This window comes from Pseudopipra pipra, chromosome 4 (genome assembly GCF_036250125.1).
Source record: "Pseudopipra pipra isolate bDixPip1 chromosome 4, bDixPip1.hap1, whole genome shotgun sequence".
NCBI lineage: Eukaryota > Metazoa > Chordata > Aves > Passeriformes > Pipridae > Pseudopipra > Pseudopipra pipra.
This window is the reverse complement of record NC_087552.1, coordinates 20,994,939-21,016,770: the sequence shown is the minus strand read 5'-3', so window position 1 is coordinate 21,016,770 and position 21,832 is coordinate 20,994,939. Positions and strand designations below refer to the sequence as shown.

Here is a 21,832-nt window from a genome sequence, read left to right as displayed (position 1 = left end):
ATTTTATTCATAATAGACAAAAGTAGTGGTGACTGAAACACAATCTTTTAAAATCACCAAATGGAAATATAGTATTCAACAATTCTTTAAGGTGCTCAGCACACTGATTTTAAGTGAAGAACATTAAAGTTCATTTAGGAAGCTGAATGTTCAATTTAAAAGTGTGTCATCAGTCACATTTCAAATTGAAACTCAAGCTTGCTGATGATGGGAATGCCTTTTTTCAGCAGAGCATTCCAACTACTCATAGAATAATGAAAGCTGCATTTGGCTCATGAATAACAAGGGGAAATTTTTTACGACTTCAATTTATGCCCATTTCAAGTAGTTCTGAAAGAGTATAGTATTTGGAGGGAGCTTCAGAAGTACCTAGTAACATGGTTATGAGGATGCCAGCAGAAAATATGCCACAGGTACAAAGAGTTTACTACTTGATTAGACATGAGCAGTAAATAATAATTACTAACACTTTATTGAAATATTGAAATTAGACCTTTATAAACAATTTATATACTAAACTGTTACCTGTAAGAGCCCTGATTAGGGACGATAGCAATCAGCTTCTGCTGCTGTAACTCCAGCAACTCTGTGCCTGATGGCTTGGAAATGAAGAAGATATGGGAGGGGTTCTGTGTAATGCACAAAAGGATGCATCAAGTTCAATGCATATTGACATAGACATTTTTGAGCAGTGGCATAACCAGGATTTTTTTAATTGAACAGCAAAGCAGATCAATCTCTCTCAGAGAAAATGCAGCAACAAAGGCAGCATCTTATGGTCTGTTATCCACGAGTCAAACACGTGTGGATCTTGGCTGCAATCAGCAGAGAAGATAACAGTGAAAGCTGAAGAGAAACAATCCACTCCATATTCAAAGTTCTCTGCTAAAATAGCTATAGGGATGTTAAATTCTCATTTCACAGGGCAGTTGGTACCTAGAAAAGCAGTGATCTGTGATTATTGCTTGCTGTGAACGGTTCACCTGTTTCATTCTCACGACTGCTTCTCAGATCCTTCATCTGTGCTTTATTTCCGTGTTTGTATTTTGTCATGAAACCAATATAATAAGCCCTTTTGAGCCAAGAATATTGGCTATGAAATGTCAAGCACAATGGGGTATTCATCAGCAGTTATGAGTTATGAGTGAAGTGAATGCAAAAATACATTTATAGGGGAAAAAACCCCACGCTTTTTATATTTTGAGTATTTCCTGCAGATTAGGACTGTGAGGAGCAGGCAAACTCCTGAAATACTGATTCTGCACAAGTTCTGCCTCTGTATTTCAGAACACAAAAGGAAGTCTGTATTTTGGCCTGGGGAAAAATGCAGTTGCAAAATATGAAAGCAGACCAGCCTATTGGGATCTTTTTTTCTGGAGATACATGGAACTGACTATTTGTTTTAAAAATGGAGATTTACCTGTTTCAGGCAAGATCATTTGGATTTCTTACAGAGAGCATATAGCAGGTGAATGACTACGGAGGGGTCTGAGCCACAACATTGGATATTGAATGCTTCTTCAAGTCTATTTTGATAAACTAAATCAGTAGCCTTGTTTTGGGGGAAAACTGGTTTTGTGCTGTTTGGGGCAACAATGCTGAAAATCTGGCCAATTGTTTAGCTGCTATGGGTGATGGACCTCACTCACCCAAGCATTAAAGTCTGAATATCTCTCGGTTTTACAGTGAGTTGCCTTAGAGGTAATGATGGTACAAACAGCCTGGGAAGCAAGCACTCCTACAGCTGGGACTTTGGAACTTATATCCTAATAGAAGTAGGCCACGATTGCTGTGACTCTGACCTTGCTGACTTGGGGGATTTAAAGTGATCTGGTCATCTAACAACTTGGAGGCTTTGGCAACTACACCACCTACTCTGACTTTTGCAAGTGCAATCTTGTTCCAGTATTCCCACAGCAAACTCCTGGAGAAATAATTTGCCTAGCACACTGTTTCTACCATGTCACATCTCTTTTTTGTGTGTTCTCACTGTCGCTTCTCTTCCCTGGACAAGACACCTGAAGGCTTCCTGTAGCCCATACTTCCCAAATCGACCACCTTCTGTCTGCTGCCAACATACCAGTTCTTGCCCCTCTTCTGACAGGTGCCTGTGGCATCTGACCACTAATGATTGTTTGAGAATATTTCATGCCCTCTACCTTACCAATCTTCATGCATGAAAAGTGATTCTCCAGAAATCTCTACTCAGCCCACTGACAACCTGCAATTTCTTTCTGGACAAACCCCTCATGGACATGCCTACACAAGTTTGACTTGAATTTGACTGTGGCCTTTAATTGTGACCACTCCCACCACGTTTGCTGCTTTGTCTTCCTTTTGTCCCTTACCTAACTATCTTGTCCCCTACTGAAGTGATCTTTCCAGTCTTTTTCTCCTGCCTCCTGGGCATCACTGCAAATGTGAATGCTTCAAATCGCTTGTGAATTGAAACAAATTGGAGAGCCTAACAGAAATTAAATGTTTCTAAGGTATAGTTTTTTTCAAGATCTGAGCTTGAGGCTGTAACTGGAATGGCAATTTAAATTAAATTAAATTTACAGGTACATTTATTTTGTGCATGATTATAAGGAAAAGTAATCTTTTCTTTTCTATTGCTTGTCAACATTGCCCAAGCCTGAGTATACATCCCTTTTAAAGAAATCTGAAATGTCTCCCCTGAGTCACTCTATGCCCTGCTTAGTGCTGCATATAGACAAATTTTAATAGCCCAGATGCTACCTCAAAATTAAGAGTTTTAGATCAAGACAAGTGCCTATATGTTTTGTGGTAATACAAACATCTACAAGGAGGTACAGGCCTGTTGGTTGGAAATTGCACTAAGATAACACTCTAGTAAGTGATTCCATGTAACAAATAATGAAGCCAAAGAAATCAGAAGTGCTAACAATATTCTCATATTGGTATTTCCTTTGTTATTTTTTGCTCCCCTGAGTCAATCTCTGGTTTAATGTCAGCATGAATGGGAGTTGGACTGGATCTGTAGTTGGTGTTACAAAAAAAGTGTTGGCAACTGATGACTGTGTCATGAGCTTTTGGTGACTGGAGTAGCACCAGCAAAAGGTATCTAAGGGACTGACTTGGCTTGGAAGCTTGCAAGCTGGAATCAGAGAAATGAGAAGAGAATCATGTGTTGTTTTTTCTGGAGAAGACTTTATGTTTTCCCTTTGGGTTAATGTGGAAAAAACCCCAAACAATCCCCAAGCTATGTAGTCTTTATGTACTTATTCCATATATTATTGTTTACATATTTTTTATTTGCACATGCTGAATGTTCAAAAAGAGAATCCCGTTTTTTGGTGCAGAGAATCTCCATTTAGAGATTCTCCACTTTGCCAGGAAAATGTTAGTGAATATCAGATACATGTAAGTTCTGTTTATTAAATGTATCAGACAACAGACTTTTAGCAATAAAGAAAACTTGGTCACGAGCAACATGAAAAACAAAAATTTGCAGTGTGAAGATGCACTTGTGTGTTTGGATTGTTCATATTTTTATCACCTCTAGATTATTAATACCTCTGATGCCAAAAGTGCAATCTGAATGAAAATGGTCACTTCTATTTTATGTGATTTCTATTTTATGTGATGCCTACTTTCCCTTAGAAAGTACAGAAAGAAGACAGTTTGATAGAATGAAGTATGCTCCTATTTGGGTTTTCCATTTGTTTAAACAGCTTTCTGGTGACTAACTTCAGTATCTAATTAAAGCTGCTGTGTTCCTGGTGTACCTCTCGAGAAATGCTGCCATTCAGGTAATTAATGTGCTGTGCCTGCACTGGCTCAGATACCTATATTTGCAGCAGGCTACTTTAGAGCATGCTGTCTTATCATTGACCTTGGAGAAATCTGGCGCTGACCTCTCACTCAAACAGACTTTGGGACAAGACAGGCATCAGACCTGACTCTGCGTGATGATTCCCACTTTTCTAGCATTAGCATTTTCAGTTATATGAGATGATGATAACATGTTGCATCACATGTGAGGAAGACGATTGTTTCTTTCACTTACAATCAACCCATCTGTGCTACGTAACAGGAAACATCCTAAAGAACAATCAGCACTGATTTTGCCAGGCACCCTTAGGTCACAGCCCCTTCTGACGTACTGGGTGTCTCTGAGTAGAAACATACTGCCAGATGGCCTCCTTGGCACTCAAGATGTTGCTTTTCATAGCACAGCTTCGCTTAAGGTTCCAGGTGAAACAGAGTTTCTTTGCCCTTCAGCACTGAATTCCTAGCCCAGACAGATTAATTAATTAATGAAATGTTACGGCTGCTTATGAAAGATGTGATAGGTCTGTAGCTTCATCCGTGACTGCAAGTAAAAGGGGTGAAGGTCTGGCAGGGTTTGTCTGTAACAGAGGTGGTATAAAGCTGTGAGACCCTTCTATCTGGTGACTAATGCCAAGATTAGTGTAACTGAGCTGACATCTACCAAATGAGAGACATACATCAATCTTCCTTAAATATATATATATGTATATGTACATGTGTGTGTACATACCTCCAATACGGTACTTCGGCATATATGTCTGTATCAATTAAAACATTTTTATATATATACACCTCGTAAATATTCTTTCACATATGTCTATGCAAATACATAGAATCATAGAACGGTTTGTGTGGAAAGAGACCTTAAAGATCATCTAGGTCTAATCCTATTGCCATGGGCAGAGACATAGTAGGAACATATACATTTACATACACTAATCCACCCAAAATGTCTGAGCTATGCCTGAACAGATTTCGAGGAGAAAATCTGCTTTACCTATGCTAAAATATTGTGGTGAACTTTTCTTATGAGAATGTTTTTATTGTTCATGTTTGAAAGAAGGAATTTGATGTTAAGCAACCTCAGTTGAGATATACATTATTATAGATATGTTTTCAGTTCTAGCCTAATTTGTTCAAATATTAAGACTTATGGAGTATTCTTGCCAGGATTTTGCCAGCAATGGAGAGCAGAGTAATACCACAGTAATTTGAACAGTCTGATTTAATTCCTTTCTTCTTATATAGGGTGATGATGACTGCATCTCAAAGGTCTGATGGTAGTTTGTCTAGTTCCCAACAGCGTACCACAAACTCATGAAATTTAGCATGGAGTGCAAGGCCCCCATGTTTCCAGACTTCAGGTGGAATTCCATCAACCCCAGCTGTCTTGCCAATTTTCACCTGCTGTATGACCTTAAGGGTTTCTCCTAAAGTGGGGGCAGTATCCAATTCATACTTTACCAGTTGTTGTGTGATGGACTGAATGGCTGAGTCTTGGACTACACGGTTGGTACTGAATAGAGTCTGAAAGTGTTCAGACCATTGATTCAGAATGGAGGTTTTATCTGTCAGAAGCGTTTGACCATCTGTGCTGAGTAGAGGACTTTGAGCTTGGTATGTAGGCCTGTATGCTGTTTTCAGGGCCTCATAGAATCCTCTGTGATCACCCGTGTCTGCGCATAATTGAGTTTTTTCAGCTAGACTGATCCACCACTTGTTCTGGATGTCACGGAGTTTCTGTTGGAGCTTGCTGCACGTAATGCAAAATGTTTTTCTTACGTGACAGGAGGGCAGTGCAAGGTGTGCTTGGTGGGTGGTTCTCTTCTTCCTCAACAATTCCTGGATCTCTTGATTGTTTTCATCGAACCAGTCCTTGTTATTCTTGAGGGAGAACCCTAAGGATTCTTCAGAGGACTGCAGGATGCTGTTTTTAATTTGGTGCCAGAGTGTTACGAGAGAGGTATCTGTAGAATCTGTGGAATGGTTATCAAGCCTAGTTTGAAGATTAGCCTGGAATTTGGCGAAATCTACTGCCACCACCTGCGACTCCTAGAACGCTTCCATCAACGCTGCCTCCGTACAATCCTAAACATCCACTGGTCAGATTATGTGACTAATACATCTGTTCTAGAACAAGCAGCAGTCACAAGTATTGAGGCCATGTTACTGAGAACACAGCTGTGCTGGGCAGGGCACGTCTCCAGGATGAAGGACCACCACCTCCCTAAGATCTTGCTTTATGGTGAACTTGCCACTGGCTGCCGCATGAGAGGAGCCCCGAAGAGAAGATACAAGGACTCCCTGAAACAACATCTCAGCCTTGGCCATATTGATCAACATAACTGGTCTACTCTGGCCTCCAATCGAGAGGTCTGGAGACACACCATCTATAATGCTGCTGATGCTTTTGAGAAAGCACGCAGGATCACTCTTGAGGAGAAAAGACAACGCAGAAATAATTGTGCCCTGCAGAATGTACCACCTAAGGAGTCTTTCTGCTGTGCCTTTTGCAACTGGACGTGCCTGTCTCATATTGGCCTTTTTAGCCACCGTGCTTGTAGAAAACGTGGGTAGAGCCCTCCCAAAATCTTGGTTCGCAAAGCCTAGCCATGATGATGAAGACTTATGGAAGAAGCCCTTCTTCTTCCACGGTTTCCACCCACACACTTTTTCCTTGGTTAGATCTCTGACGCATCCACCTGCGCTGGACATGTTCTGGCCTGAAGCTGAACAAGGCTTGACCTGTAATTTTCAGCTATGAGATGGTACATGCTGTGCTGCATGCAGACACGAGCTGAGAACAGGAAGGACTAGACAAGTTGTCTGATCTGACTATGTCAAACACAAGAGCTGGAACTGAGATTTCTGAGAAAGAACGTTATGTCAGATAGAAGCAGGTAAACCAGAAGCAGAGGAGAAGCAACAAGAGTAAAGGCTGGAGCTAGGTCTGCTCATGGAGCACTAGTTGATCTCTAAGGACCCTTTCAACACAAACTATTCTGTGAGTCTGTGCTCTCCATGTTCTGTTGTGATGCAAGAGTCTAGAAAAATGGTCTGAACTCCCAGTTGCCTCTGAGGTAGTCCACAGTTTTGTAAAAAATCCAAAGACTAAAATATGTTTGCATAAAAATTGCAGTTTCACACAATTAATGTATTTCTCAAATTAAGACCATTTTCAGATTATCTGCAATTGGTAGAAAGACTCTCCAGTGGAACGATCAGTGTTACCTGTTACCAAGAGCCTTTCCTAAGACAGCTTCCCTTCATACTGCAGCTTTGAGGTTTTCAAAGGTACCTTTTTTCTGAGTAACATCACCTATCAGTTCCGTAGTAACACAGGGAGCCTGTATGAGTCACTCTTTGAATAAACAGGAGAAAGCTGTCAATTTACTTGTGTTCAAGGGGAACACTTTTACAGTGTTTCCACATGAATAGTTTTATATTTGAATTTTTTAACCCAGAGAGAGTAAATTCTGCAACATTGTTCAATTGTCTATAATTCTTCTTTTCATATTAATAAAGTAGATGTACTTGATCACAAGCAACTAAACCAATAAGTTAGCCTGCAAGGCAAGATGAATTGAGGGAGTTTTTATTACTAATTAATTGATTTTTGCTCTAGATGCTCATGCAAAGTAAACAGTGTCATTAAATAAAGATTTGTTTTAAATGCAATCAGTGGGCAATCTGTTTGCTACTATCCCTTCTTCAGACAGGAAAGGCTTCAGGGGAGAACTTACTGTGATACTAATAGTACTGAAGAGACAACCTACAAAAAAAACCCCAACCAGCTGTTGTAGACAATGTGGTTTAAATAGAAACTGCCTTGCGGATACAATGCCAATTCTGTGTCATATTTAATTCTGTTTTCCACTTAAGTCCCATCCATTTTCAAAATGAAGAATTTCTTGTGTCAACATTTGTGCCCTACTTTTTTTCCTTGCTGTGCCTCTTAACCCTCTGATTTAGAATTTAACAGCTGCCTATTTTGAATACTACAGATGAAATTTTAAGCTTTACTTCTGCTGTGGCAACTGAATCCCTCTTGCCTTTACCTCTCTGTTCCTAGCTGCATGATTTTGTCAACAGACAGGCTGCTACTTTGTTTAACAGCGGAACATAATTCCTGCCTTTGATAAACATAAGGCAAAAAAAGAATCCTTGGAAAAGCTGGGAGTTGCAAACATCTGAGCTCTTCTTCGTAAAGTTTTGGAAGTAGAGCCATAAATGTATGAGGTTATTTATCATACTGGATTCTCTGTTATTGCTAATATAATAATATCCAGATTTATATCAGCATAATAAAAAGCAACATTTCATGCTCACAGTCACTTGCATGCCAGAAAAACAAAAGTCATCTTTAAATCTGGAAGATAATACTTACGTAAGGAGTGCAATATTCACTTTAATTCTAATTTAGGGTCTATGTTTACCGGCCAGGGTAGCAGAAAGTGACTGAAGGAATGGCTTTCAGTGAGCTAGTTTGCATACCTAAATTGCTAAGCCAGTTAACAAAATGTGGAAAGAATATGATTTTGATTAAATTTTATTTACTGCCTGAAACTGTACCTGTTTTCCTCTCCCCAAATTGGGAGAAAATAGTACCATACCTAGTTCTTGCACTACAAACTATGAATATGCTACACAGGATGAAGGAGATGAGTTACCTTACGTAATTTTTTTAAGGTTTTCTTGAGAGCAGAATTGTGAGGGAATGATTTATATTGTTACTCTGCACATTCTTAGACAAAGAAATAAAATCTGTTGTTTAATGCTTGGTTGATTAAAACTACCAGTGGAATGAAGCAAAAGAAAGTTGATCAAATGGTACAGAAATATTAAGGCTTATGAAGAAACCTGACAAGAGGAAGATGCTACACTTCGTGTTCAGAATGAAAATAAAACCAGGGATGCATGAGCAGTCTGCACAGGATGATGGATGAAAGATGCTCTTTGCAGCTCACAGCCTTGTATCTCTTCTATACCATGTTCTGTTTCTCCTTTCGGAGTGCAGTAAAACCCAAACTGTTTCTGTAGGTCTTGCAGGATTTGAATTGATGTACTGAAGCTGAAGGTCCATCTGTTCTAGTGCCTTGTCTCCTACTGGTCTTGGCTTTTCATGCCTAAATTCTGTTACTAAAATAGAGAAGTTTGATAGCTTTCGCTTTCTGGGGAGAAAGTGACTTCTATGCATCAGTTTAAGATTTGAGTGGCAGTGGACATGGACTGTGTGGTGGAGAATGCCAGGAGAGGTATAGGGGTCAGTCAAGTCTTGCTGTACTGGTCTCCATCTGGGATGAAAATTTTTGTGTGTCTACAATAGGCTCAAATTACACTTGTAAAACCAACACCTCCCGTGCTTAAAAATGAGCTAGGCTCATGGATCTTGTGAGGACAGTCACACTGAACTGCAGTCATTTAGGGTCAAAGACCTGGAAGTAGATGAAAAAGCAACTAGATGCTTGGGGAGATTTTCTATGGCTTTGGTGAAGTGAAACAGGGGGGTACAGCAGTCACCATCAACAGCTTCCTTACACTTCTCCTAAGATGTGGTCGCCCAGCCTTTGGAACGAGTGGTGGGTGTCCGGAGTCCCAGGGGGGTCCAAGTCGCCTGGTCTGCCTTTTACCTCTCGATCCTCCCCTGATCCGCGCCGATGGAACAAGTGCTCCCAGCTGATCACGCCTCTCACCTCACTGCCGCGGAGGATGTGAGCGGGTGGGCGTAGGGGGCTGGGTGGGGGGCGCAGCTTCTCCGCGCACACCCCGGCAGCGGGTGGGCCGGGAGGGAGCGCGGTAGGTGTCTCCGCGCCTCCGCCCCTCCCTTCCTCCTCCCTCTCTCCCGCGGCGCATCCTCCCGCCCCCCGCCCTCGCCTCTCCCCGGCACTCGTCGCCTGCGGGGCTGCTGCCGGGGGTGGTGCCAGCAGCGCCGGCCCGACCCCCCGCCTCGGGATGTTCTGAGCAGGGGCAGCTCCCCTCGGGCCGCTCCGCGCCTCGCCCGCCGCCTGCCCGTTCCCCCCGCCGCCCCTCGCCTGCTCGGAACGGGTCGGGTCGGTCGCCGGTGGCGGAGGATCCCGGCGGTGAGTGCGGGACAGGGCGGGGCGGCCGCCGGCCCCGGGGGCGGAGGGGGGGTCGGGGGCGCGGGGGCGCTCGGGCGTGGGGGGAGCGGCTCCGCTGCGCGTCGGTGCTGCCGGGACTGAGCTGTGTCTGTGGAGCCGTGCGGGATGCGCGTATGTGGGTATGAATATATAGATATAATTATATCTATATATGTAATATCTATCTATCTGTCTGTGTCTATCCACCTATCCATCCTTCCATCCATCCTTCCATCTATCCATCCGTCTATCCATCTATCTCTCTATCTGTCTGTCTGTCTCTCTCTCTCTCTCTCTCTGTATATATAGATAAATTTCCTGTTGAACGTCCTCGTGTGGGCACGGGGGAGGGAGGAGAAGCCGGGCGCCGTGGCCACCTTGTGCCGACGGCGTGTCCGCGGGAGCCCGTGGGTGCCCACACGGTCGCGCCGCCCTGCCCTGCTCGGTAGGTGCCTCTCTATGTGTATGTATGGATGTATGTATATGTATGTTTGCACATCTGTATGGGCACGGCGCCCTGCTCTCTCCTTCCCTCCCTCCCTCTGCAGGTGCCTGTGTGCTGTGTGACACACCCCGGTGCCGCACGCCCGCGGTCCCCAGGTGCCCCCGCACCTGTGGTCGCGGTGCTGCCCTGGGGGCGGGTTTGGGGACAACCTCGATGGAGGAGTCGGAGGGTCCCGCGGGCTGGGTCCTGCCTCCACCCCGTCTCTCTGTATAAAGCACCCCCCCTTCGCCATCCCCAGGGTGACAGGTACTGTAGGCAGTTTGGCTGGAGCACAAACACTGCCTTTCTTCACACGCTCGTCACGAGTTAGTAGAAAGCTGCGACAGCCCAGATGCCTTCCTAGACATCCATTCCTCCTACTCAGGCTCTGGCGAAGAAGAAAAGATAACAGGCAGCACTTCTGTCTGTGTGGGTGGAGGAAGAGAAAGGAATATTGATAATGTATTTGTTGAAGGGACACTAATTTTTGGTTTTAATTATTATTTTAGTGGTTTCAGTGTAGCGCTGTGCTGCATAGCTGCCACGGAACTCACTTGGTGGCTTTAGTTCAGTGCTTTTAAACCCCTGCGTTCTTCCTTCTGCTTTTTAGTAAAATCTTTTCTCGGTCCTGATGCATGCAAGGAACCCAGTCAGGAAAGCTCAATTTCCAGAAGAGGGACGTGGACTGTGTACAAAATGCTGAACAACTGGAAAAGCAGCATTTTCTATTTGCTCCAGTCCTTCTGGGTTGTAATGGCAATTTCCTACAACAAGTGAACATTTGTCATTCAGGAGGGATTTTGATTAATGTGGTTTGTTTTGCAGGTTGGTCTGTTTGTTTGGGGATTTTTAAGTTGCTGGTGTTTTTTTTAAGTTGTTGGGGTTTTTTCTCTGAATGAGAGGTGGAGTATCATTAAATGCAGGGCTAAATCCTGCGATCAGCACATGAACAGAACCATCCTTTGGAAAAAATGATGCCTTGTTAGACAAGGAAGGGACTCATATTAGTGAATCCATCTTCCAACCAGTACTGCATTATTGGCAACCTCTCTTAGGATTCTCTGGAAACAGGATCTCTGTTTCCTATAGCTACATAATATAGACATATAAATAATATAATTTTTAAGTAATTGTGTTCCCATTCAGTTGGAATAATTTTTTTTTCCCCTTTCTGGGATAAAAGACTTTAAAAATCTTATTGAAAGTGTACTGTCTTTTTTTTTTTTTTTTTTCTCTAGAGCTGTGTGAAGAAAGTCTTCAGCCATGGATGTGTTCATGAAAGGACTTTCCAAGGCAAAGGAGGGAGTCGTAGCAGCAGCAGAAAAAACCAAGCAGGGTGTGGCAGAGGCGGCAGGAAAGACAAAAGAGGGAGTCCTCTATGTGGGTAGGTGGGCAGCGGAGACCACAATGCTGGTTGGTGTACACAGACATTCACAGCTGGATCCTCATCAGACCTAGTATTCTAAAAAAAAAAAAACCCTAATCACTCATAGGAGACCATTGCAAAACAAACAAGAGGAGAGTTGTGACTCCTGAGCTCCAGTTCTTTGATGTTAGTTCTTATGTCACGTGCTGGCCATGTGTCACTGCTCTGTGGAGCCACATCTGTAACACCAGACTGAATGAGGTTGTATCATGGGAGGTGCCTTGCAGTACAGGTCACTGGCTGGTTATTCTATTCAAGAAGTTGGTACAGTAAAAATAAATTTAAAAAAATATAAAAGCTGAAGTGGAAGGTAATTTGACAGCATTCTATAGAACGTGGAGTTTAAATAGGATTTTAAGAGAAGACACTTGAGAGGTTAATTCAGGAATTGAGGATTAGACAGGCTGACTGATTGGCGTGTTGACAGTAATGTTTTGTGTGGCAAAGTGTCATGTCTTCGTCGTTTGAAGTTAACTTCATATTTTGTACTTACTATTGCAAATTCCTAGCATTTCCATGACTTCTCCAAGAAGAACAGCTACAGTTAATGGAGTAGGGCAGGTAGACCCCAAGGTAGCAAAGCAGTTATTAAGTGTCATTCTAGGACACAAAAGTCTTGCATAGAGGCAGGGATAAAATTCTTTTCAAATCCTAAATTGGTACTTTTATGCATGATAGCCATCTTTATTTTAGCAAGTATTGGGCTTTAGAGGACTGTCTTGTAAATGCTGCCATGAAAAATTCACAGAAAAATAACCTGCCAAGACTATAGGAGTAAGTGGTTATTTTTAAAAAAAGTAATTATGGATCTGTTTCTCTTATTTATCAAATAAAGTTAGTGCGTAATATAAAGGAGGGGAAAACATAGCCTTTTCTGTAGGTCCTTTCTATTTTGCTGATTTTGTAGCAGTTCAGCTCTGTAATGGATGCTGAGTGTGCCAAGGGAGATGTGCACACATAGCAGAGAGAAGTTAAACAGAGCTGAAAACCGGAGGCATTTTTTTTCAATGGGAGCACTGAGATCGCTGCAATTCCAGTGTCTTTTTAGGATTCCCTCCACCCTTGCAGGCTAGTGCCAGTTTGTGAGAAATTATTTCTGCTCCAGATAGTGTGGACTACTCATTTGGAATATACTTCTCTCATTTTGAGCCACAGCAAAGCTCAGTGCTCTTGCCAACAGGGATGGCAATTATTTTGAACACTAATTGTAAGATAAGTCTATTTTAAAATGAGCATCTGCTCATTTTCAAGATACCAAAACAGATGTTCTCTCACCGTAAATTGTGCTTGATGTTGGAGTCATTTTTCAGGGGTCAGGCTTTCTTTTATTTTGTTTTCTTGTGGTGCTGACCATGCTTCTGGGGTCATTGATTTCTTTGTATTGGAAACCTCCATTGTATGCTGAATTAATCTTTGTGTTTGACCTGTTCTCCAAACCGTAATAATATTTGAACCTAGTTCTGCTCCCAAAGGCAACAGATTTCCTGTTGACTTCAGAGACGCTTTTGCTGAGGTTGAAGTTTGGAGGGCAGGCTTGCTATTTTTTTCAAGAATAAATGACTGAGGACAGCAGAACTCTGAGCCATGATAGGGACTTGTGCATGTGACTGTAGTAATGGTGGATGATCGTTCTCGTGCCAGATGCCTCCTCCTTTTCAGAAGGAAGGAGCTGTATGCACACTTTGTTGTGCAGGTAAAAAAGCCTTTGGTTGGAAGCTGTCTCCAGGAGCTCTGGCAGCCTGTGTACAGTTGTGTGCTTGTCCATACCTGCAGGGTGTTTCAACAGGATCATGTAGGGTCAGGGGTAAATTGGGAGCTGGGTGTTTCTCTGTCTACTTCCCAGGCACACAGGAGAGGTGGCTCTTCTCCTGTGCAGCGTTAGCAAAGGCCAGTGTGATAATCTCTGGTTCTGTAGGCTGGTAATGGTTTCAGTGCAAAAGGTGGTGAAACCCCTTTAAGAGCAGAGGAGAGGAGCAGCACAATGCAGTAGACCTCCTGAAGATTTTCCCCTCCCTTTATCGTTGGGTTTTCAGGTTTGAGTTTCACAGCCAGATTATACTGTGAAAGCTGCCTGACATCTTGTAAAAAAGAACCTAACAGCACTGGGCTAAGAGGGACATGTTGGTGGTTTTTAGTTTCATAACATTCAGCCTTCAGTTACTGCTGGAGAATTAAGAAAATGCAAAGTCTTTGGTCCAGATCCCCTAGATGGTATGGTCTCTCACTTGAATGAGTGGAATTGAAGTAAATATGGAAAACATCTGGACCTTCCTGTCCAGGCTGCTGTTAACTATTATGTGAAAGATCATAACATAATTCTACCTGGTAAAGGATTAACTGGGAATCTGTTTTTTCCCTGTCTCCTTTTTCTTCCCTCAATCCATTGTCTTTATCCTCTTTTTAAGTACTCAAGATACTTTTCAATACAGTCTACAATGTGGTTTTATGCTTTCATGTATTGTTTTTTGAGGTTTCTTTCCTGCCAAATTCCTCTGCTGACAGGCTTCATCATTGGCCAGCTGAAATCAGTGGTCTGTCTTGACTCATACAAGTGCAGCATCAGAACCTTTCTTGATGTTAAACAAGGGCCTGATCATTGTTTAGAAAGGATGACTGAGGCTCAGCAGTCCTGTGCTGCTTGCGTTTGCTGTAAGTTTAAAACTGGGTCTCTCTAAATCCTTCAAGAGCTGTTGGTGTGAAGCAGTGAGGAAGTGAGTGGCAATACCCCCACTTGCTTTGAAACCAGGAGCTGAGAGTAAGAAGGATGCATTTGCATGCTCTTGGTGATGTAGTGTTCAAGATGTCCACTGAGCTTTTTATGTGCTACCAGTGAGCTGAAGATTTTGCTCAATTGACTCTTCAGTGCATGTTCAGTGCTCAGAAATGGAAGTTTCCAGTCCATTTCTGGTGTGTCATACACTAGCACAACAAAGGGATAATTCATCAGCTGCAGGGTTGCTAACAGATGAGTTGTTTACTACTCCCTGTGCTGGCACGTGGCCGTAGAGTAGAACAGTGCAGTCATGACCTATTTGGCAAGACCATCCAAATTCCTCTGCTGCACTCTCTTTTCATGAGGTTTCTTGTTTTCCTTTGATGGTAGAAAACCCAGCAGAGTAGTTGAGGGACTCAAGATCTGTCTGGTGGAATAATGGGCTTCAGGACTTGGAAGCAACCATTTTCCTTAGATGTTAATTTCTCCTTCCCCTAATTTGGGCTTATGTCTACCTGTCTTTAGCCAACTCTGATTAAGCAAGGTGAATAGTCTGTTGGTCTCTCAAATAGTCCAGAAATGAGTGTATTTCCAAACTGCTGATACACTCCTTCTTTCTGGCATAATGATAGTGATGATAATAAATTATGAAGAGAGTCTATGGTATTTTTTATAATTGCAAAAAGGCAGAAATTCTGTTTTGGCTTCTCCCTCGCCTCACACAAATGTGTACTATAGCTAGGAAAAAAAGCATTACCATGTACTACTATTGCTTCTAAGTAGTTTAGATCAGAGTTAGGTTTCTTGGTCTTTATATTATCCCTACTCTGATTCCTCTTGTTTTGCAGGATACATCAAACAAGACTATTGATGTTTTGGGAATGCCAGAATGAAAGACAGCTAATTTCTCTCAAATACAATGTGGACGACCAGCTTTCCTTCTTTGCCAGCCAGAAGTCACCCTACTGAATTAAGCTGTTGTTATTTATAGGCCTGTTCTGGCAGCTCCTAATGTACTTCTAGATGCTGTTGTAGCTAGGATGGCAGAAACAGCTACTTGCATGCAAAAATGTGCAGTAGTGGGGCAAGTAGTATTGAGCTCTAACATATGCTGTAAGATCTGGAACACCAACTAGCTGGTTGTTTGCCAATTAATGGATTTGGCTATACATATCCCTGTTCTGTATGGGTCTATGAGCCGAGTTTTCATTAAAGAAAAGCCTCTCTTCCACTAACAGAGAATGCAGAGCATTTCTTTATGAGTTGTGGTTATAGCAGTGTTATGTCAGGGCAAGTGAAGTAAGAATCAGCTTACATAGATCCTTCTGGAGCTGTATGCATTGCAGAGGTCCTCAGGGAGTTCTGTCATACCATCCATCTCTTACTGGCCTCAGGGAACCGAGTGCTTGATAATTCACAGGTTTCCATGTCTTTAATAGCTTGGCTTGCAGACTGCAAATTCAACAAGATGAATGAGATACTGACCAGGTTTAACAATGCATTTAAAAGCATATGCTTAATATTAGGTATTCCAATAGACTGTAAGCCTGCAATGGTGTTTAGTCTTTTTCTAGAAGTCAGTAGAACCGTCCAGCATGTGTTCACAGTGCCCTGCTTTTTCAGTCTCACAGTATCACAAGATTGAGAACCAAAGTCCTAAAACAAATCTTTAGACGTTAACACCTTGCATTTAATGAAATTTATGATTCTTCAATGGTAAATATTTTCAGTGAGAAAAAACCTTTTTTTAAAGAGAAAATTAAAATAAAGGGAGAAAATACTTCTCAGCTGTTTAACCTCATCATTAGCTTGCTGAAGGAACATGTCATTTTACTTGATGCAGTATTTTTTCCCTTTTATTTGTTGTGGATTATTATTTTGCTGTTGCTCATGGGTAACAGAGCCATTTCAATGCTGTACTCAAATAGTGTCATGAATAGATGGCTAAAGTTCCACAAATTGGCACTAGTAGCCAGTAGGACATGTTGATGAATGAACTTATATTTTATTTCAGTGTTTAATTGTATTATTATAACAGTAAGTTTCTTTCTTCTAATATTTTTCTGCTCGTACATTTTCCTCTAGTGTATTTCTACTTATATCAGTTTGTACATGATTTTTATAGGGTTAAGATAAAATTGTATCTATGTTAGAAGTGTAAAGTCAGAAGTATAAATTATAATGTCTCAAATACTGAATGACAGAGACAAAAAATTGCATTACAAATAAGGTAATTCTGTGTTGCAAATAAAGAAAAGTCATCCTATCTCTGGCAGACTAAGTAAGATGATTAACTAGGAGCCATAAACTCTGTCATTGTAATGCTTAATTGCACATTGTTAAGTGTCATAGTCCACAGATGGATACTAATCCCTGAAATGTAGCCAAATTCTAAAACCTGACAAGGACAAGTAGAGGTCTTGTAGGGAAAAAGGCATGGAGGTAGATTTTGAACAGTGGTATGTGCTAATTTGTTTCTCCTCCTGTTGAAAACACAAGCAATTCTTCCCTTTGATGCATCATGGTAAAGAGTTATGATCTTTTTTACATAGCTGTTCCAAAAATCGTTTTGGTCTTCAGGATGACAGTTACATTGCTTTCACAGGTCTTGTGTTATGACTCAATCTAGTACAAGTTCTAGGTTGCTGCCTGCAAATCATATATGAGCTGTCACATGTGCCTGTGACGACGAGGACACCAGATGCAAAAGACCTTGAGTTTGATTTCGGTGGCTTTTTCATATTTAAATCCTATCTACCATTTAAGGTTTCTCTTTTGTATTAATTTACGTCTAAATCTGGCTAGCACTACCAGCTCCCCATGATTTTAACCTCTAGGTCTTTCTGTAGTTCAGTAATGGCTGTCAACCCCTGCGAACTGAGATCTGGCCAAGTGTTGTAAAATGAAATTGTAACGATCTTCTGGGAACTGTGGCTCTGATCTTCTCCAAATGCATGCAAGAGCCTCCTTAGGATGTCAACATTAACATGGTTTCTGTGCAGGGTCATCCATGTGAGTTTGCAAACTCACATGAGAGGCTTAATACGGCTGTTAGGAAAATGGCAAGGAAATGAGTATGTACAAGAAATAAACTGCAGAAGTGTTTCCACTGTTACTCACCTTTCCACAGTCAATATATATCCATGCAGTTGTTCTTTATTGATAGTTTTACCTCTTCCCTTAGATTAAATTCCTCTTTAATTTCTTTTAATAACCTTAGAAAATACTGTGTGCAACTGTATGTAACCTATATATTAATCCCTCTTTATCATCTGCCTAGTCTTTACCAGTACTTAAGAATATGCACTTTCAACTGAATACTGTTCTTTTTTTAGGTTCCAGGACCAAAGAGGGAGTTGTTCATGGTGTCACAACAGGTAAGACAATTATCTCTCAATTTCAACTTCTTCTCTACATTTGATTAATCAACCATTTAGCTGTTAAAAATTCTTTTTGAGAGCACTACAGTTTACAAAAAATAGAAAAACATAGGAAAATTGAGAGAGCTGGTTGGGTGGGATGACTGAAGAGAAATGGCTTATAGGAAAGAAACAAATTTCAGAGCTTTGATCGAATGATTTGAATTTGTCACAGTTATGAGTGTTTTGAGATGGTTTTTAGAACTACCTAATCTCTCAGTAGCAAGAGTACTTTCAGACTTTGGAATTAATGCCAGGCATGTATGTTCACAATAGCATTTCTACACCAAAAAAGGAGTAAATTTGCATTTTAAATTGATTTGCAGGAATCGTTTTAGGTATGAACTGAAACCAGTAACAAATAATTTGTTTTAAGGGGCAAAATGAATGGAAGTCTTTGATATCTACAGAGTGCAGGAAAGCCTTAGCTGACCACAGTGCACTGAATAGAATGTGTAATTTTCTGCTGTAGAATATGAGGCTTCTGGAGATGTGAAGAAAATGCATGCTCAAGAATATTAATTTGTTTTTCCCCAAAGAAATGAGAAAACAAATAAGGTAGTAGAAAAGGATTTTTGTTCTTAGTGTACAGCCAATGTATCATTCACGTGTGCTCACATAAGCCAGTGCCAAAGATAAACAATGGTACATCAAAATGTCAGTACTTAATATCACAGCCCATATAAACGATGGAAAAGTCAGTCAAGAGTATTTCTAGTAACAAAACTGAAGAGAACATCTATGATAGTCCTTCAGAGTTGAGCCTCTGGCTAAGCATGCGTGCTGTTGTTATGAGGTTTGAAATCTCAGCCTGTTAGACCTCAATTAAGAGAAATAGTCAAAGGGATCGTTACTTTAACCAGTAGAGGATTGCAGTAGAATGAGATTTGAGGCACATATATCTAATATCATCACAGATGTGGGAACAACAACTGACAGCAGTTGCAAGCAAGTTAATAGAGGTGATGTACACCAAGCTGGGCTGTGGTAGAATCCAAGTCAAGGGCATTTGCACATGGATGAAACGTGCTGAAGCAATAGGACTCAAGTAGACTAGCTCAGTGGGGGACTTCTTTCCCATCTCCCAGAAGAAACTACTGATCTCAAATGCTGTGAGTATCTTTCTTTATCTGATTGCAATATGTGTAGTGAGACAGGAAATTTTAAGTAAATGAATAGAATTTTTGACAGGTTTGAAAAGATGGTAAATTTTATTCTGGAAGGAACAAAACAGACTCTAGAGCCAAACATAAGGAGAACACATCTGTTACATGCTGTGCCTATGAATAGAAAATTTGGAAAAGTTACTGTCAATTTTAGGCAAAACAGTGGTTGTTCCTCATGCACTTTATGAAATGGGTGTCACAAAGTGAAACACTGAAAGCTTGGGAGTAATGGGGTTTGTGCCACAGTTTGCTTCCTTCTGGCCTGTTCAACTGTTTGAGATGAGTTTGGCTGTTGAATGGAAATGTAAAATAAATAGGGGTTGAATTTCAGGTTGAAATATGACTGTGAGGAGACTTCAGGCAGAATCTAGAGAGCACGGTATCCAAAATGAAACAGTATGAACTTGGTACTATAAGAACAGAGAAATTTCTTGGGTCATATTTTAAGAATAAAAAATAATTGTAAGTCTATAAAGAGTTGTTCTGGCCAGCAGAGAAGGTAGATGAAAACAGATTTGGGTTCAGTGTAGTCATGCTAGGAGGTATAACATGAAGACACTGAGAAATGCCAGTGAAGTAGAAATCAAATCCCTTTAAATCAATGCTATTAAGGTTGATATAACAAAACTGCCCTTTAAGACACTTGTAAAGACCTACTTGTCTCTTTTCATAGGACTGGGAGTTCACAAGTTCTGGTTGTCTTAGCATATTAACTCCCCAGTGCATCAGGTGAAATAAATATTTTATTATGTAAATAAAAAAGGTTTGAGAGGTTGGAGACAATCAAATCCAAACTAGAATCACAGATCAAAACAAGTGTGTTCACAATTGTGCAGTTAGTCCTTTCTTACTGTCTGAGTTCCAAATCTTGCTAGTTTTGCTATTTTTGAATAGTTAGTGGTTTAAAACCCTGTGCTGGTGAGATAACTGTGAGCTGACACACCTCAAAGTGCTATAAAACTAAATACACTCTTTGGTCAATTACTTTCCAAACCCAGACATTCTTGACTGAGATGTTTCTTGCTTTAAATGTGACCTGATTGTACCAGGTTTAGTGGCATAAAGACACTGTGAAATGAGGATCCTAGGCTGTGCTTCACAGGAATATGGTGAGAGTGTTATTTGTGAAGTCACCCTTTCTCAGAACTTCTGAAGATGAAGCAGCTTTAATTATTGGTTTTATGGGGTGTTTGCTTGTGTTTAGAATTGCCTTCCTAATTAACATGTCTACTGGCCTTTGACTATAAATGCATAATTCATCTACCTTGCTTATCTCCCAGGGATAAATGTCCAGAAATAAACAGTATTAAAGATAAAATATTTACAGTTCATCTCCTGATATTCAAAATAAAGCACTATTTGTAAATAGATCAGGGAGAAAAAGCCCTTGGTTCTTCAACCATGTGTCTGTTTCCTGAAAATGAGTGAAGACACAATATCAAGTTATGAACCATAGTCAAGCATTTTGCTGAATTATTTTATCCAATCATTCTTGTTTTTCTTAACACAGTTAACACATTCCTGCTGTGTTTATTTTAACTCCATCAGGTATCTTACAGAAAAATTGCATAAATTAAAGGACCACCAATTTATGGCATCTTTGTAAATGAATTCTTCAAGTACTTAAGACTTATTGTCTGAAATAGATATTCAAAAATATATTTAGTGCAGTAAGAAGAAATTCAGAGAAATCCTGTAGTTTTCATCTACTTTTATTGTTCAAAGTTGAAAGCAACTAGTTATCATTTTGAATTAAGCCAAAGGTTTCACAATGATATTGTATGTTACCCAGGTGCCTATAATAAGTAGGGAAAAGAAAACTTCAATGCTAATATTTTTTGCACCGTGCTGTAGTAAGTATTTGAACTTCAAATTCAAAGTTAGCCTCGAGATGGTTGTTGTACATCGTCCCAGGGTCATTTAATGGAATGGACAGTCTCTGCATAGACAGAAGTAATCAGGCCAGATCACAGCAGAGCTCTGCAGAAGCTGATTTACCCTGTTTCTCAACACTGTGATGCAAAGCATGTATCAATTCTACAAAGACTTAAGGGCTTAAGATCATTAAACAACCTGGTATTCAGATTAATTTAATTAGTTGGAATCAACCCCCTACATTCTGAACTGATTTGTTTGTGCATAGTTAATGCTTTCCCCTGCTTACTACTTAATGAAGGCAATAAAATATGTGAGACTGGAAACCTATTTTGGTTTTTCTTCTCCTGTCACTGGGGTTTCAGAGCTGGATGGTCACCAGGCTGGAGCTAATTATCAGAGTCACTCTGGTGACTTCGATGATGTTTGGGTGCTCTGATTTCTGAAGCGGTGTATGAGAGATCTTTCATGGTAACTCCCGCGTCAGCTTTCTCATGCTATGTCTGTGTGCGGGTTTTGGCTGGGGTAGAGTTAGTTTTCTTCATAGTGGTTTCCTATGAGGAAAGGCGCTCCATCCCTCTGATCATCTTTGTGACCCTCCTCTGGACTCTGTCCAACAGGTCTATGTCCTTCCTGTGTCAGAGCCCTAGGGATAGACACAGCACTCCATGTGGGATATCACAAGAGGGGCAGAATCACCTCCCTTGACCTGCTGGTTACGCTTTTGATGCAGCCCAGGATGTCTCCCAAAAAATGAATGAGACAGAGGAAAATTGAAAAGCAATACTGATACGTACCCAAAACACATCTTTTTTTCGTTTTGTTTTTTTATATATATATTTTTTTGAGAATAGAA

At 40.9% G+C, this 21,832-nt stretch overlaps 1 protein-coding gene across 3 annotated transcripts in view; it reads left to right on the top strand.

The window, feature by feature from the left end:
• Positions 1 to 9,759: 9,759 nt before the first annotated feature.
• SNCA (synuclein alpha) overlaps positions 9,760 to 21,832 on the top strand; it is a 62,266-nt gene continuing 50,193 nt past the window's right edge. Inside the window, exons 1-4 of one of the 3 annotated variants that reach the window (XM_064651911.1) lie at positions 9,760 to 9,875; positions 10,203 to 10,338; positions 11,616 to 11,761; positions 17,852 to 17,893. In XM_064651911.1, the coding sequence (XP_064507981.1) occupies positions 11,641 to 11,761; positions 17,852 to 17,893 (163 nt within the window). In that variant the 5' untranslated portion in view covers positions 9,760 to 9,875; positions 10,203 to 10,338; positions 11,616 to 11,640. Of the gene's footprint in view, positions 9,876 to 9,934; positions 10,034 to 10,202; positions 10,339 to 11,615; positions 11,762 to 17,851; positions 17,894 to 21,832 lie in introns of those variants that run through there. The other 2 variants (XM_064651912.1, XM_064651913.1) reach the window with 2 other exon arrangements.